This window comes from Canis lupus, chromosome 16 (assembly GCF_003254725.2).
Source record: "Canis lupus dingo isolate Sandy chromosome 16, ASM325472v2, whole genome shotgun sequence".
Lineage (NCBI taxonomy): Eukaryota > Metazoa > Chordata > Mammalia > Carnivora > Canidae > Canis > Canis lupus.
This window is the reverse complement of record NC_064258.1, coordinates 5,971,350-5,988,726: the sequence shown is the minus strand read 5'-3', so window position 1 is coordinate 5,988,726 and position 17,377 is coordinate 5,971,350. Positions and strand designations below refer to the sequence as shown.

At 45.0% G+C, this 17,377-nt stretch overlaps 1 protein-coding gene across 3 annotated transcripts in view; it reads right to left on the bottom strand.

Annotated features, from left to right (window-relative positions):
• TCAF1 (TRPM8 channel associated factor 1) overlaps positions 1–17,377 on the bottom strand; it is a 52,170-nt gene that overhangs the window by 26,762 nt on the left and 8,031 nt on the right. For 2 of the 3 annotated variants that reach the window (XM_025433760.3, XM_035699508.2), the window contains exon 2: positions 2,515–3,148. In XM_025433760.3, the coding sequence (XP_025289545.1) occupies positions 2,515–3,134 (620 nt within the window). In that variant the 5' untranslated portion in view covers positions 3,135–3,148. Of the gene's footprint in view, positions 1–2,514; positions 3,149–12,229; positions 12,391–17,377 lie in introns of those variants that run through there. The other variant, XM_025433759.3, reaches the window with a different exon arrangement.

Below are 17,377 nucleotides of genomic sequence, written 5' to 3'. Positions count from 1 at the left end.
AACATTTTATTTACTTATTCATAGAGACACAGAAAGAGAGAGAGAGGCAGAGACACAGACAGAGGGAGAAGCAGGCTCCATGCAGGGAGCCTGACGTGGGACTTGATCCCTGGTCTCCAGGATCACGCCCTGAGCTGAAGGCAGCGCTAAACTGCTGAGCCACCCAGGCTGCCCAAATTTGGCTTTTATTTTATTAAATTTGTGTCATATAAGTATTTATGCACGGACAGATGTGGAAGGTCTTTAATGTGATTTGTGAATGATTTTTCTTGCATTTTAATGTTTTTGTGTGTGAAGTGAGGTAATGAAATATATACCTTATTAGTAAAATTTGGTAGAAAGTTTGGAAAATAAAAGTTTAATAGTAAAAATCATCTACCATTATTCCATGACCCAGAGATCTACCTACTACAACTATTTTGACCTTTTCCTTCTATAATATTTTCTACACATAGCTATATTTTTTGAAGAAAAGTAGGAACATATTGAACAACAGGTTAGTATCCTACTCTATTTCATTTAACAGTACCTCCTAAAAGATTTTCCCCATGCCCTTAATTATTCTTGGAAACACAGTTTTAATGGCTGGTTAATAAATGTACAATTTATTTAGCCATACTATTCATTTCTATTACAAATAATGCTGAATGGCATATCTTTGTAAATGAATCTGATTGTATCCGATTCTTTTTAAAAGTCCTATTAAAAGACGTATTTTTATTTATTTTTTAATAAGATTTATTTATTTATTTATTTATTTATTTATTTATTTATTTATTTATTATGATAGACACAGAGGGAGAGAGAGAGGCAGAGACACAGGAGGAGGGAGAAGCAGGCTCCATGCCAAGAGCCTGATGCGGGACTTGATCCCGGGACTCCAGGATCGCGCCCTGGGCCAAAAGCAGGCGCCAAACCACTGAGCCACCCAGGGATCCCTAAGAGACGTATTTTTATTTTATTTTATTTTATTTTATTTTTTTATTTTTTTTAAGAGACGAATTTTTAAAGGTTTACTAAGATCTAATTCACATAGAAATTCACTTGATTTAGGTATGCACAGCTCCCTCATTAACTGATTTTTTAAGCATTAGTCTTCAAGCTAATTCTACTTGTGTGCACAATATATGTGAGTACACATACACGTACAGCCTAACTTCCCCATCCCCTCAAATCGAGAATCATCGATGATGAGAGATGATTTTGGCACAGCCAAAGAAAAAAAGAGGTATGGTTTTGGTAGAAAAAAACATCTTTGAAAACAAGTAAGGGGGATTAGGTTGTTTAGAAATAGAATTATGGTCAAGTCTCACCTCTCTATTCTTTTTTTTTTTTAATATTTTATGTATTTATTCATGACAGGCACAGACACAGGCAGAGGGAGAAGCAGGCTCCATGTGGGGAGCCTGATGTGGGACTCGATCCCGGGGCCTCCAGGATCAGGCCCTGGGCTGAAGGCAGCACTAAACCGCTGAGCCACCCGGGCTGCCCTCACCTCTCTATTCTTTAGGATGAAGAGCATTGGTAAGCTGAAATTTGATCAATTTGGCCAATCACGATGCCTCAGAATAACTGTCTTTCTTCATTGCACCTGTGGGGTTTTGCTTCAAATGTTCCATGCCGAGAAGAGGCCGCCGCCCATTCCCTATGCATCTATACTAACCTGCTACGCCTTCCTCACCCAATCCTACTTTGCTCTGCTCCCCAGGCAGAAATACCAGTGTTCTTTGCTCCAAGGATGCTGGGAGTTGTAACACAACACGGTGTGGCCTGGTACACTTCTTATACTCCTAGGACTATTCCAGCCTCTAAGCCCCCTCATTCATCCATCCAATCACCAGCCAACAAACGTTTACTGATCACCTGCCCTATAGTAACTGCTAGAGCACAGTGTGAACAGAACAGACTGGCAGTGCTCTTAAAGAACCTTCCACGTAGCCTGTCTTTGTACTCATCACCTCCCTCCTTCATTCTCCAACATCAGGTCTTTTTCCTCCAGGCATAAAATCCTCCCCTAACTCCTAAATTTAGCACAAGCAACTCATGCTATCTTTTCTTCTATCTCAACTTTTGGATCCTCTAGTTCTTACTTCCATCCCAATCCCATCTGGCTGGACATTTCAAAGCCTTCCCCCCAGCTCTTTCCACTTTGTCTTACGGGGTTCCTCATGTCTGTTTTCCTTTTCTTCACATTTCATTTGAAAGCAACCTTCTGCCATGAGCCTTCCTGGATTAGCAAGGCCAGCCAGCTCTGGGATTCAGTATTGTATTTTAAGCTAGACGCCAAAAGTTTCTCTGCTCAAATAGCTGAGTGGTCTGGTCTGGGATGGCAGCAGCCAGGGGAACCTTGATTGATTGAGGGTGATCTGGTTGTTGAAGGGTAAATCTGGTTGATTTAGGGTGAATCCACACCTAAGTGTCAGTTCTCTCCTGTTAGCCTGGGAGAAACCTAAAGACAAGAACGTTGCTTGATTTTAACGTGAGACCAAATCCCCCCTGGGGTAGTGCACTTACCTAACTAAGACTGGGATCTTGGGCATCTTCTTGGAGACTTTAAAGAAACTCGTGTCACCTTTGTTGTCAGTGAAGTACACGCCGGCCACACTGGTCACGAGGTTGCCAGGGAAGGTGAAAAGCACCCTTTCATCATCACCCTGGTTGGCCCAGTCCCAGGCCTGGCCTCCAATGAGCAAGCCCCCTCCACGTTTCATAAACTTGACCAACTTTTCCGTCATGGTTTCGTTGTAGGCGTCAATGCAGTAAACCCCCAGGGAGTCTTTCACTTCTGGCTCGATCTTCGCCTCCACCCCAGAACCCTCAAGGATTTTGGCCAGGGGTGCCAGGGATGGGTGTACACCAATGGGAGCCCCAGGGGAAGAACAAAGCCAACCTACTGCATTGAGGAGAAAGGGAGTGAGCTGGGCTTCTACCAAGTAGTCCTCATGGGACACCACCACCAGGCGGCCTCGGCCGTAGGAGGAGGCAGCAATGAGGACCTGGCCCATGTCATTCACCATCACTGGGAAGGAGGCCTCCCCAATTAGAAGCAGTTCACATGGGATGGCATCTTCGGGAACATCCCAGCTGGTCACTCCATTCATCAGGGCCTCAAAGGCAGCAGAGGGAGTTGCCATGGCTGGATGGATTTCTGTAGAGAGGAGAAAAGGCTCAGTTTGGCAAGGAATAGATAAACAAATAAATAATGGAGCCAAACAGTTCACTCTTTTCCTGGTGGTGGCAATTCTTCTGACAATGTAGCTGAGACCGACTCTGAACTAACTCAGAGATTCACCAGGGGTATTGAGACATCCAGCCCAGGAGACCCCATCGCACCCTGCTCAGTCCTCCTAAACTCTTATGGCTAACCTAAAAGAGCTTGGCACCTTGCCATCGCAGAAGGAAACAAACAGAAGTGGAGAGTGTGGGCAGAATTGTGCCCCCAAAGAGATACCTTGGAGTCCGAATTCCCAGTATGTGTGAATGGGACCCTATTTGGAAATACGGTCTTTGTAGGTACCATCAAGTTAAGATGAGGTCATAGTGGGTCTGAGTGAGCCCTGATTTAATGACTGATGTCTTTTAAGAAACATCTGGATGCAGACACAGACGCATAGGGGAGAACAGTAAGAGAAACAGGAGCGACGCATCTATATGCCAAGGGAGGCCAGAGGTTGCTGGTGAGCACCTGAAGCTCTGGAAGAGGCATGGGACAGATTTTCCTTCAGAACTTCCAGAAAGAACCGCCCTGCCAATACCTGGACTTCAAACTTCTATGACCCCCGGACTGTGACAGAACATATTTCTGCTGTTTTAAGTCACCCTGTGTGTGGCGATGTGTTACAGCGGCCGCTGAAAATTAATACAGTGGTGCAGCATGCTGACCCGCCCCGCTCTGCTCCCATGTCCATCTTACTAATCCCAGCTTGAAGATCCCAACATTTCAGCCTGGAAAGTCTGGGTCCTCAGAGAAGCTTCTTTGGTCACAGTCCCAGGCTGGGGAAGAGGAAACCGTAAGTCTTCTGTGGCTTGAATCCAGGTCCCAGACAACCAGGAATTATGGCAGATTCTTACTTGTACCTGGACGCAGTGGAGCAAGGTGTGTATGTCTGTGGATGTGTACTCACGTAAATCCTCTGCTGCTTCACCATGAGCTCCCTGCTCATGATGCTTGATGTCTGTCCTCCACTATATATTCTCTACTGAAGCAACTCCCCCAAGGGCAGATAGATGTGTTTTCATGGGACATCCAGGGCTTGGCCTTCTCACTGACCACTCGACGGCACCAGACAATGCTGCTCTCCCAGTATCTGAGGCTCTCACTGCCAGTTACGTTATGGCCAGAGCCAACCTCATCACCTTCAACCTGCTGACCCATCCACTTTCCATCCTTCCCTTACCTCTTCTGAAAATGCAGATATTCCTTATGTTTTTACCTTTGGTCCTTAACCTCTCCCTTTCTATTTCCCTTGTCAGAGAATATGCTCACTCTCAAGGTAATACGGCAAAGCAGTTATAAGCTCAGGCTTCTGGAATTAGGCTATCTGGGCCTGAATCTTGGCTCTGTTTGCTTACTAACCGTGAGATGGGGAAACATCTGAGACTTCATTTCCTTATTCAGTAAGGATAAGAGTATCTAATAGCACATAAGGTTGTCCCAAGGATCAAAGGAAAAACAGTTTAAGTGTCTTTCAATTATTTACTATATATATGAGGATGTGTATGTGTGTGTGTATGTAACATGTATTTGTCTATGTATATTTACTTATAAGTATGTGGTTAAGAGTAAGCTATTTAACTTAGAAATGGGACCAATATAGAATTCTGTTTTTTTTTTTTTTAATTTATTTATTTGTTTTTGAGAGAGTGAGCCAGCAAGTAGGGGGAGAGGCAGAGGGAGAAAATCCTCAAGTGGATTCCCCGCTGAGTGGGAAGCCCAATATGGGGCTCAATCCCATGACCCAGTAGATCATGACCCAAGCTGAAACCAAGAGTTGAAGGCTCAACCAACCCAGCCACCTGGACACCCCAGAGAGAATTCTTATAAAGTGAACAAAAACCAAACCTTGTGTCAGATTTTATAAATACTGGACTAAGTATTTTTTTAAAAAGATTTTATTTATTTACTCATGAGAGACACACAGAGAGAGGCAGAGACATAGGCAGAGAGAGAAGCAGGCTCCCTGCGGGGAACCCAATGCAGGACTCAATCCCAGGACCTGGGATCACAACCTGAGCCAAAGGCAGACGCTCAACCACTGAGCCATCCACGTGCCTTGGGCTAAGCATTTAATGATTCTGATTTTATAGTTTTCACATCATGGAGCCAAAGCTAACACTAATATTAATTATTATAACATTTAGTTCTCAAGCGTTTCCGCTGGTCTTTGAGAAAGTCCTGGGCCCAGACACTGTGCCTTCCCAAGCACAGATGAGAAGGCCCTGGTTCTGAGGTGACAAATACACCCAAGATCCCTCCTGGAAGAGCACCCTCTACCATTTGCAGTGGTCTCTAAAACTAAAGAAGTCTTAAAGTTAGTCTTTTCCTTCCACACTAGCTCCTTTTCGGCACATCACCTGAGCTCAGTGTCCCTAGATGCGAGGGAGGGTGACAGCTACCTCAGAGAACCTTGGAGACATAGAATCAGCAGGCAGCTGGTTAACAAGAGCTTGTCCCTTCCTCGCTCTTCCTGGTGTCCACAAATAGCCAGGACCGCAAACCGCACAGTGTCACAGCTGTGTCCCTTCTCCCTCCTGTCCCATCTCCAGCTGGTCACAGGCCTGTCAATGTCATTGTCCATGGTTTCCAACTACACTGCCAGTAACCTAGTTCAGAAGCTCACTAATTCATTCCTCAACTAAACTGATCCAGTTTCTAAGTCACCAGGGTCTGTTCTTGCCTCTATTCTTCTAAAGCCACTGATAGCTTTATTTCCCAGAAGAGATCCCCCTCCCAGAGCTTTGCCTTTTCCTGAAGGGTTAAATCGGACACTTTCATCCTGGGGTTTAAGGTCTCCAGGGCTGGCTGCTCCTTACGTTTTCTAGCCGTGTCTCTGGCCGCCTAACCTCCCTGCAGCTTGCAGGACACTTGGCATTCCCAGACATGTCCTGCTTTCATTTCAGAGTCTCTTTCCATCCCCTTTCCTTCATGTTACCTCTCTCACATCTTTCTATCTGTTGAAATCCTATCCTTCCAAGAGAAGATGTTCACAGAAGAGGAAATTTAAACGGCCAGTTAGTCTATGAAAATATGCTCAAGCTCACTGGCCAGGCAATTGAAAACAGAATGCATGATGTTGTCCATAAGATTATCAAAAAGGAAGAAGGCGAAAGAGAAAGGGAAGGAGTAAAAAGAAGGTGAAGAAGATGAAGGCAAATAACAATGCCCGATGCTAAAAACCATAGTAATAATAATAATGCCCAATGCCCAAAAGGCTAGGAAGGAGGACACTACCACAATCTGCTGGAAGGGCCAAGAAGCTGAGAGCAATCTGACAGTGGCAGCTCCATTTCAGAGGTGAGCCTGTCCTCGGTCCAGCAATCCCTCTTCGGATGACCTTTCTTACAGAAATAAGAGCAGCAGTTCTAAGGATATAAGGATGCTCACTGCTGTAGGAAACTACCAATGGAGACAGATAAATGCAAACCTAGAAATGGAGATAGATAAGTGACAAGGAATGTTTTCTAGAACCATCCATGACTTGTGTGGGTGCAGCTCTTTAACCCAAAGCCACACCTATCCTTCTGTGTACTCACTCCCCTCAGTCTGTTGTTACAACATAAGACCCTGGGGCGCAGCCCTCCCCCACACCCCCCTACTCCTGCCAGCCATGCATACACACCCCACAAAGAGCTGCCCATCAGACCCCACCTCTACAGGCCCTTGTTGCTGCCGCTGGTGCTCCAGAAACACTCAGAGCAGGGAATTCACATTTCTGTATTTCGAGCTAGTTCATGGGAGAACTATCTGTGGAGAAGTGACAAAGGGATGGGCATGTAGCCTGGAGATTTGAAAAGCAGGGGACCAGAAGGAAGAAGGCTGTTCCTGTGAAGTTACTTCCTTCTACCTGCCAGGCTTTGGTAGGGAACACTCAAGCTCCCCTCCTCTGGGCCAGTTTCCCAAGTCTGCACCACAGACTAGTGGGACTGCAACGTAGCTTCAGCCTTACAGCAATGCTGCATGTACGGCAAGCCGACGTCGGAGAGGAAGAATGTTTGAATAGAGTATGATAATCTATATGACAGGATATCATGTTGCTCTTACAAAGAATGAGTTAAATCTGTTTTGCATCTACACAGAACACCCTAGATATACTTTAAGTGAAAACCTCAAATCACTGTAATATATAGGGCACAAAGCCATTTTTGTATGGATGAAGATAATAATAGTAGGTAGGACTAGTAAATTTAGCAGGAGTGATGACCACACACTGCTTCCCAGGTTCCAGGCATTATTTTAAGTTCCTCAGTAAATCAGTTAATCCTGACAGCAAACCTGTGAGGTATGTACTATCACTACTCACTTTGAAGTGGACAAAAACAAAACAAAAAACGTGATGGCCAGACAATGTGTTACTTGCTCAAGTCACACAGGTGGGAGTGGTGGATCCAGGATTCAAACCCAGGGAATCTCGTACTGACTCCACATTCTTAAGTACCAGGATTTTCCGTAAAACAGAAAGTCTATGGAGGCCACATTTCAACCTGCTGACTTTAATTAACTGCATTAGGAAGAGAAGAGGTGAATAGTAGACTTTATATAAACCTACATCCTTTGAATTGTTGTATATATTACTGTTACAGTTAAAAATAACACGGGTAGGGGCACCTGGGTGGCTCAGTTGGTTAAGCTTCTACCTTCTGCTTGGGTGATGATCTCAGGGTCCAGAGATGGAGCCCCGTGTCATTCCTCATCTCATCCCACTCCCTGCTCAGTGAGGAGTCTGCTTCTCCCTCTCCCTCTGCCCCTCCCCGCTGTCTGTGCGTATGCATGACCCCCCCATCACTCTTAAATAAATACATAAAATGTTAAAGAAAAACAACACAGGTAATATAACTGCAAACAAGCAAGGAAACACGCATTAAATGATTGACCATATACATCACTGGATTGTTCAACTGATCATATCTCACTCACCCTAAAATGTTTCTTTTTCATCTCCCAATCTGTTGAGTATGTACTCACTAAAAAATGTGATTTCCCCCTCTATAGGGTCCTTTGAACTTTGCAGCTGGTTCTGTTCCCACTCTAACCAGCTATATCCATGACTCCAACACTGGACTTTTAAACCAAATGCTTCCTGTTTATGCCCGAATCCCTGTTGGCTCTCCTAGCTTGGGGACTGTAAAGGAGCACAGTCCAGGGGGTCCCTTTTATTTCTCTCCCTTTTATTTCTTCACCCGTGGTTCTCCTTCCATGGCTTCTGCTTTCTCTCCTCTGGGCCAACTCTCTTTCAGCTTTCTGGAACCCAAGGCACCTCTAAAGCAGAAGGTATCTCAGGCACATCCTGTAACTCTGAGAGAGAGCTTTACGAATCCCCTACCCCTACCACAAAGAGGTCCCAAGCTACCTAAATGGGGCTTCTCTTTAAGAAAGAGATGTATTTGGAAGGGAAGGAGGGTAGCAGGCCTGTCTTGGATGCTGCACCACATCCTGGACTGTAGTTTGATTTCAAATTCAAGTAGAGTAAGCGTCTGAGATCAGGGGATATGTGTGATTCTTTGGATTCCCCAGGAGAATCAGCAGGTGCTCCGTGGATGGATAACTGAGTGATGGACGTAGTTGTCAAGGGCAGACCTAGGATCACTTCTTCAGCAAACAGCTACCCTGGCCTTGAGAAATGATTAATATCACATTAATAGGGCAGACATCCAGTCCTATAGGTCTTCTCTTCTTCATACCATTTTCTTCCATGAACTCCTTGTTTCTTTTTCCTTATACGTACATCCAATACCCTTTCTAATGTCCATTAACTTCTACTAAGCTAGAACTGGTGTGGGTTTGCCCTTTTTTTTTGCATTCTGTGCCACATATATGCAGACCAATCTTATTTATTTTTCATTAAAAAATGGTTAAATCAACATATTAAAAAAAGGAATATGTAATACACGTGGAAAGACATAGATGGCAAAATAAGAAAACAATTTTAAAAATCAAAGATTCCTATATACCTACTACCCAGCTTAAAAAACAGACCGTTGCCAGTATTTCTGAAGGCTTTCTTGTGGTCCTCTCCAATCCCTTCCCACACTCCCCCCCAAAAATAAGCGCAATTTAAAATGCTGCTTTTCTATTCCCCTATTCCTATCCCACCATGATCCCTTCCTAATTCCATAGTTCCCCAGGGACTCTCTTGCCCTCACTCACATTTGCTCACTTCTCTCCCAGTGAGGTCCCAGGAGAACAGCATCACGGGGAGCGCAGGGCCAGGAGCGCTGACCTGCCTGCCCCCCAGGGCAGAGCGTTCTATGAAATGGACAACGAAGGACACAGGTGGGTCTTAAATCCGAGGGGCTGTCCCTACGGAGTTCTGGGTGGGATCCTCTCGGTTTGTCTGCAGGCCCTGCCCCCAGCCAGACTTTCCTACACAGGCCAGTCTGCACAGAGCCTGTCCGTGACGTCAGAGGAGGGGATGGGGAAGGGGGGCGGAGGGGAGGAGGGGGCGGAGGGGAGGAGGGGGCGGAGGGGAGGAGGGAGCGGAGCCTAGCAGCTCAGCCTGGCAGAGAATGCTCCAGACCCGCAGGCCCGGTTTGGGTGGGGTGGCGGTACACAGACCCCGCCCCTCTTGCACTTTTACACACACACACACACACACACACAAACGCGCGCGCGCACACGCGCATCTCCGGGGGTGGGGGTGGGGGTGGGGGTGGGGGTGGGCAGGGCACTCAGTCCCAGAGCCGGTGTCTGTCTGCAGCGACCAGAGGGCAGTAGGACAGCAGTGATGCTCGGTCAGCAGTCGCCTGCGCGACCCGGAGCAAGCCGTGCCTCCCGCACCAAGCTGCGGAGCAGACGCCGGCCCGTGCGTCCCCCCATCACACAAAGCGCAGCCAACACACCCAGCGGGGGTCGGCGCCCCGAGGGCGGGCGGGCGGCCGCGGCCACGCGGAGCCCCGAGCAGGCGACCCGCAGCGAGGGGCGCGCCCCGGGGTCCCCCCGCGGCCTCCTGCACCGCCCTCCGCTCCTCGGGCCTGCGGGGCTCCCGCGGGGCGGGGTCAGGGTCAGGGTCGGGGTGGGGGGCCCCCGGGGGGCGGCGGCCGCGGGGAGGAGGGGTTCCCGAGCAGTCCCCTCCCCCCACTTCCTCCCGGGCGCGGGGCGAGCCCGGGGGGCGGCGCTTGGCGGGGGGCGCCGCGCTCCTTTGTGCCGCCGGCCCCCCTCCCGAGCCCCAAAGGTCCCGGCCGGCCGTCCTACGGGGGAGGCCGCGGGCGCGACGGCACCCGGTCCTCGGGAGAGCGCGCATCTCCGTGCGGTTGGCGCGGGGGATCCCGACGTGCTGCCGGCGGCGGAGGGGGCGCGGCGGGTAGACAGCGCGGGGCGCCCCTGGCTATGCCTTCGGGTTCATAACCGAAAACGGCCCTCCGCGGATTTGCATCACGCTGGGCGAAGGCGAGCCTCCCTCGCCACCTGTTAATAATCCGGTTTGACCTGAGGATGAGTGGCGGCAACTTACACATGGCTCTGCATCGTCTGCATGGTCCCATGTGCCACTCCTGCCAAGTTAAAAATAAGAATATATTCTATTCCAGGCAGCGGAGAGCTAGAGTCTATCCTATGTCTTTCCTGAAGTCTTTTCTGATAACCAGTGGACAGTCGCTCCTCCCTGCGGTCACCTGTGAGTTCTGCTGTGTCCAGTGACTTCACGGCCCTCAGGTGCTAGTTCCAGGGCGAGAAATGCAGGACTGTACAGCAGTTAAAAACTCAGACTATCCCCAGAGGTCCTGGATTCAGATCTCAGTGCTACAATCTACTGGCTGAGTGGCTTGCGGCAGGTAACTTAATTTGTGCCTCATTTTATCTGTACAATGGGAATGATGATAAAATCAGAACCTATATTACAGATTTATTGTAAGGCTTAAATTTGGTGAGTGAGTAGTTATAAAGTTCTCAGACCAATGACTGGCAGACGGTAAGACTGTACCAAGGCCTCTTAAAAATAAAACATTCAGGCTGTCCTAAGATTCAATATTTCATGTTCTAGGAAAATGCATACCCTTTAACACTGACTAGAGTTTTGGTCCAAATCCAAGTCATATTTCCTTTCCTCAGCCCCCCTTCAACCTCCTTCCTCTTTCCTTTCTTCTTTAAAATTTTCCCCAAATTGAATCATATAAACAATAGTCAATAGGCAATGGAGACAGGTGAACTCACTGGCATAAAACATGGAAATCCAGAGATCAGTTCAGGACCCTACCCAGTGAAGGACCACCTGAGTGACAGTGAGCACGTCCTTTATTTCCCAACAGGGCTCAGGGTTCTGAGCTAGTCAATAAGGAGGGCTGGAGACTTGCTAAGTCCCTTTCCGGTCTGAAATGACAAGACTAATAGCACCGCAAGGCAACCCCCCACCGCCTCAGTATTGAATTGCATGAAGAATTTTAAAATGCAAAACAAAAACGCACATATTGCTCCACCTAAAAATGAATAATCAAAAAAGGACAAAAACACACGTGGGGAGGATAGAACCTAATTCCCATCTGAAGATAGACCTGAGATTTGATGGGGAGAAGATGTTTTAACTGTCACGTTTTGTTTCTTAGAAAGGAGGAGACACGCACACACATACACACACACGGGGAGGGACACCCACACACACACCCACACCCACCCATGGGGGGGTGGAGAGCAAGTGCGTTGAAGCAAAGGTAATAAAATACCCGCATCTGACAATTATTTTCTGTACGTATCTTCAGCTTTGAAACCTTTCATCGGGAGAAGTGTTTAAAAAGGGCAGAAATTCCTGGAGAAGAATGAAGCACGGAAGGAATAAGAGCCAGAGTGGTGGAAAAAATAAATAAAAAATAAAAAAGCAGCAGCAGACACAGACAGGGAGAGCCCACAGGGAATCCTCTTTGGAAGACGTCTGCCTCCTTAGGCCCAAGCGGTCTCAGGCCCACACCCGGACTCCCCTCCCCCGCGCGCCCCCGGACCCCGGCCGGGTCGCTCCTGCTCCCGGGCTCGGTCGGTGCGCCGGGGCCTGCTCCGGTTCCAGAACCATCTCTGGACCATACTCACCCGGTAGCCAGCGATTTTCACACCGGGCTACTTCGGAGGGGGGAAGAGGCCCCTCTGCAGAGACGTGCCTAGGAGGCCGGGCGGCCAGCCTGCGGAGCCGGGACTCGGTGGAGGTGGCGGTGGCGGCGGGCGTGCGAGGAGGGAGCTCGGCTGCAGTGCGGTGCGGGGCTGGGGGCGGGGCTGGGGGCGGGGTGGGGCATCCCGGCAGCTGATTGGCCGCCGCGGCGGGGGGCGGAGCCTGGCCGGCCGCCCCCAGACCTCAGAGGCCCCGCTTTGTGTCGGTTTCGGGGAGAGGATGCTGCAGCCCCCAATCCTGCATGGGGTCCCCCGCACAGCTCCGGGAGGGCGGCAGGGCGATTTGTTAAAATAAAATCGTAAATCCGTAAGGCTCTTTACCAACCCGGGAGGGGTTGCTAAGTCCAGATCTGTATATGAAACGACACAGAACTATTTACAAGGAGGAGTTAAATCGACGTACGTGTGCCAGGAGTTAGGCTGCCTCTCTCTTCATGTTTTTAATGAACATTTCACACGGTAGTAAAATTAGGGAGCTTGCATTTTTGTAAGAAAAACTTTATAAATGTTTATATATGCTTATCTAAACAGAAATTATATGGAAAACACACATCAAACTATTAGAAGCAGTGACTTCAGATAGTTAAGAGTAGATTACTTTTAGGTATTTTTTCTTCCTAGACTTCGCGTTTCAATAGAAAGGAATATGTATTATTTTGCGATTAAAAAATGATAAATGAAAAAAAAATGATAAATGTAATCAACTAAGATAAAATATCTTTGCTCAGATAGCTGGTAGTGACACGTCTATAAATATGATTTCTCCCTGTGTGGGGGATTCTTGAACTTTGTCCCTAGTCCTGTCTTGTTTTAGTCGAGAAAGAGCAGGATAGAACACTTGATTTTGAGCCATAACCTGACTTATAGGGTCCCGCCTTGAATCTATGTCTGCTCATCCAGCTTGGTAGCTCAACTTTAGAAGCCAGGAGTAAAAACCACTTGTCCTTCTTATGGCTCATCCCAAAGGGAAAGATTTGTGTGGCCTCTGTACATTCCTCTGTTTCCTCACCCTTCACCCATCACTGCACTGGCCCCTATTTTCTGGGTGCCTAAGGAGAAGATATCACTGACCCAACTGTTCTCAGGGAGCAACCATTAAAAAGCTTTCTCCCCTACCACAAAACAGTGTCCAGGCTGGAACTTCCACCGGAATGTGGATTCACTGGTAAAGGGGACAGATTACTACACCCTGTATTACTTAGGGTTTCATTACAACTTCCCAAACTAGAGTACACATAAGTCAAGAACTGTGTTTTATTCTTCTGTAGATTCTCTGCTTCACGTGGCCACAAACAGGCACTTGGTAATGGCTGCTTGATGGATGGATGGACAAGATGCGTGATGTGGCGTGAGGAAGGCAATCTAGCACACTCTTCAACAGGATCCAGAGCAACTTCACATTGAAAACCAATCAAATTTCAACTTTCCTATGTTGTAAGTTTTCTCCTCTTCTTCATGTTATTTTCTTTTAATATTCTCCCATAAGCCTTTTGTTTTCTTCCCGTATCTGCTAAAATTTCAGCTAGCCTCTCTGTTTCACACTTCACGCCACTAGCTCAGTTTTAAATCCTATATCCTTCTAGAGTTTCTCATTTGCTTTCCAGTTTCTACCTTGACTGCCATTAAATCCTGAAAGTGCTGAAATAACTTTTGAAATATTACATTCTGTAAACACTCAGCTAAATTGGAATGAATGAATAATTTATTAAAAATCCATACTATAAAATATTATGCAATTCTTAAAAAGGATAAGCTCAAGTCATACCTTGAGGAATGCTCTCAATATATATTTTCAGCAAAAAAGTCTGTAATGCTCCTTTTGAGTGTCTATGTTTATGTAAGCAGGAAAAATAAGGACATATTTGGCTACCTCAGGATGTGGAGAGGTTTGACCAGTAATTTTTTTCTTCAGACCCTTTGTATTTTTAAAATGTTACAAACATAATTTGGGGGGAAAAAGACTATTTAGTAATACCACTCTTAGGTGGTATCACCAAAATATAACCAAAATACATGTACTAGATAGAATGTTCAAAGCAGCACCATCCATAATAATCTAAAACTGGAAGCTACCTAAATACTAACCTCCCTGCTTTCTTACCACTAGTGCTGTCCAGGCACTATCTTCTATTACAAATGTCTAAAACATATTATTTTTCAGAAAAATTTGAGAATTTATTTTCAAAAGATCTTTAAGGAAATTCTAAAGGATATATCTCAAGAAGAAATAAAATAATCTTATATAAATTATCTGAAATGTAAGACAAAATGTTAAGAGACTTCTAAAGCCGGCACTGAGAAAATACCTTATTTGGGACAACCCTACCACTGCAAATTCACAGCAATAAAAGTTGGACAAAATATAGGAAACAATGGAAGACTCTGAAGAGCAAACAACACAAGGAGAACTTGAGAAGCTATAATCCCAAGGGAAGGAAAACAAAGGACATGAGCTCCACATTTGCTAGGGCTTTTCTGTTTAGGGCATTTCCCAGCTCATAATGCAGGAAAAGCGAGGCCACTCAGAAAGTGTCAGGCTTACTGGTTCAAGATTCTCAAACCAACTGAACTCAAAGTGCAGAATTTCAGACAAGAAGATATCTCTGAGAGTGAATATAAAAATCTATGCGCAAATTCCCCTTAGTTTGTCATTGGCTGACTCTTAAGCTATGCACACACAAGGAGGGACCCCCACCTCCAAAAAAATCCATCAAAACTAGTTGAAAATACTGGCTAAAATGCTAAACAACTGACAGACATTTCAGTAGCTGTACTGTTCTAGAATAAAGCAGTGGAGGTCAAGTCCCACAAAAACAACACACTTATCAACACACTGCTTTCAGTTGAGACATGAGAAAATCCATGACTGTGAGAAAATCCATGACCATAAGGATTATGGTCTGGGGTAAGGGAAAAATTTGAAATGCGCTAGTTTTAAGAAAGTTTTGAAACTAACTCTTGATAGTATGAAAATATTCATCTGGTATTTTACCCATTTCTCACCCCCCCCCCCAAAATCCTATTTGAAAAACAATAACATCAACAATAACTTTATAATTTTTCATTCCTATGTCTTGCACCCAATCCAAAATTTAGGGGGAGGCTAAAAATCAGATTACATTGCCAAGAACTCAGAAGAAACAGCAAATGATAGAAACAGACTCACAGGTGGTTTGGACATTTGCATTCTTTGGGACTTACTTTAAAATAACTGAGTCAATATGTGCAAAATCACAGAAGCAAGCAAGGCTGGAGAAATTTAGTATAGAATTAAAACTCATAAAACTCACATATACAAAACCCTAAAGACCCCATCAAAAAACTGTTAGAACTATTAAACATATTCATTATATTCAGTATGGTTGCAGGATATCTAATCAACATACAAAAATTAATTGTTTTTATAAACTATGAAGTATCTGACAAGGAAATTAAGAAAGCAATCCCATTTACGATAGCACTCAAGACAAAATACTTAGGAACCAACTTAACCAAGGAGGGAAAAGATCTATACAATGACATCTATAAAACATTGAAGAAAGAAATTGAAGACACAAATAAATGAAAAGATATTCCATGTTCATAGATTGGAAGATTAATAATGTTAAAATGTCCATACTAACTAAAAACATCTACAGATTTAATACAATCCCTACCAAAATTCCAATAGCATTTCTTACAAAAATAGGGGAAAAAATCCTAAAATTCATATGAACCACAAAAGAATTCAAATTGCCAAGGAAGTCTTCAGCTAGAAGAATAAAATTTGAGGCATTACAAATGAAAACCACTATAAGATACCACCGCACAACAGTCAGAATGGCTAAAAGTAACAGGGCAGGAAACAACAGATGTTGGCGAGGATACAGAGAAAGGGGAACCCTGTTACATCGTTGGTGGGAATGCAAGCTAGTGCAGCCACTGGAAAACAGTATGGAGGTTCCTTAAAAAGTTGGAAACAGAGCTACCCTATGACCCAACGATACTGGGTGTTTACCTCAAAGATACAAAAGTAGTGAGCCAAAGGAACACCAGACCCCAAAGTTTATAGCAGCAATGTCTACAATAGCCAAACTATGGAAAGAGCCCAGATGTCCATCAACAGAAAAATGGATAAAAAAGATATGATTATACACACACACACACACACACACACACACACAATGGAATACTACTCAGCCATCAAAAAAATGAAATCTTGCAATTTGAACCTAGAGGGTATTATGCTAAGCAAAATAAGTCAATCAGAGAAAAGACAATTATCATATCATATGATCTCATTCATATGTGGAATTTAAGAAACAAAACAGGATCATAGGGGAAGAGAGGTAAAAATAAAACAAGACAAAAACATAGAAACAAATCATAAGAGACTCTAAATCATACGAAACAAACTGAGGATGCTGGAGGGTAGATGGGTGAGGGGTTGGGGTAACTGGGTGATGAACATGAAGGAGGGGACATGATGTAATGAGCATGGGGTATTATATAAGACTGATGAATCACTGACCTCTACTTTTGAAACCAATAACACATTGTATGCTAACTAATTGAATTTAAATTAAATTACAAAACCAAAACCAAAAAAGCCCCCAGAAAAACAAATGCTTGATTTCAAACTACACTACAAAACTAGAGTAATCAAAATAATCAAATTATACTACAAAGCTACAGTAATCAAAATACTATGGTACTTGCATAAAAACAAACATATCGGCCAATGAGAAAAAACAGAGACCCCAGAAACAAACCCACGTTTACATCCAACTCATCGTCAACAAAGAATACCCACCAGGAAAAGGATAGACCCTGCAATAAATAGTATTGGAATAACTACTGGCTATCCACATGCAGAAAAATGAAATTGGACTCTTATACCATATATGAAAATCAACTCAAAATGTATTAAAGACTCAAATGTTAAGACCTGAAATTGTAAAGCTCCTAGAAGAAAACATAGGGAAAAAATTTCTTGACATTGGTCTTGACAATAAATTTTTAGATATGATCCCAAAACACAGGCAACAAGAGCAAACATTTAAAAAGTGGGAGTATTTCAAACTGAAAAGCATC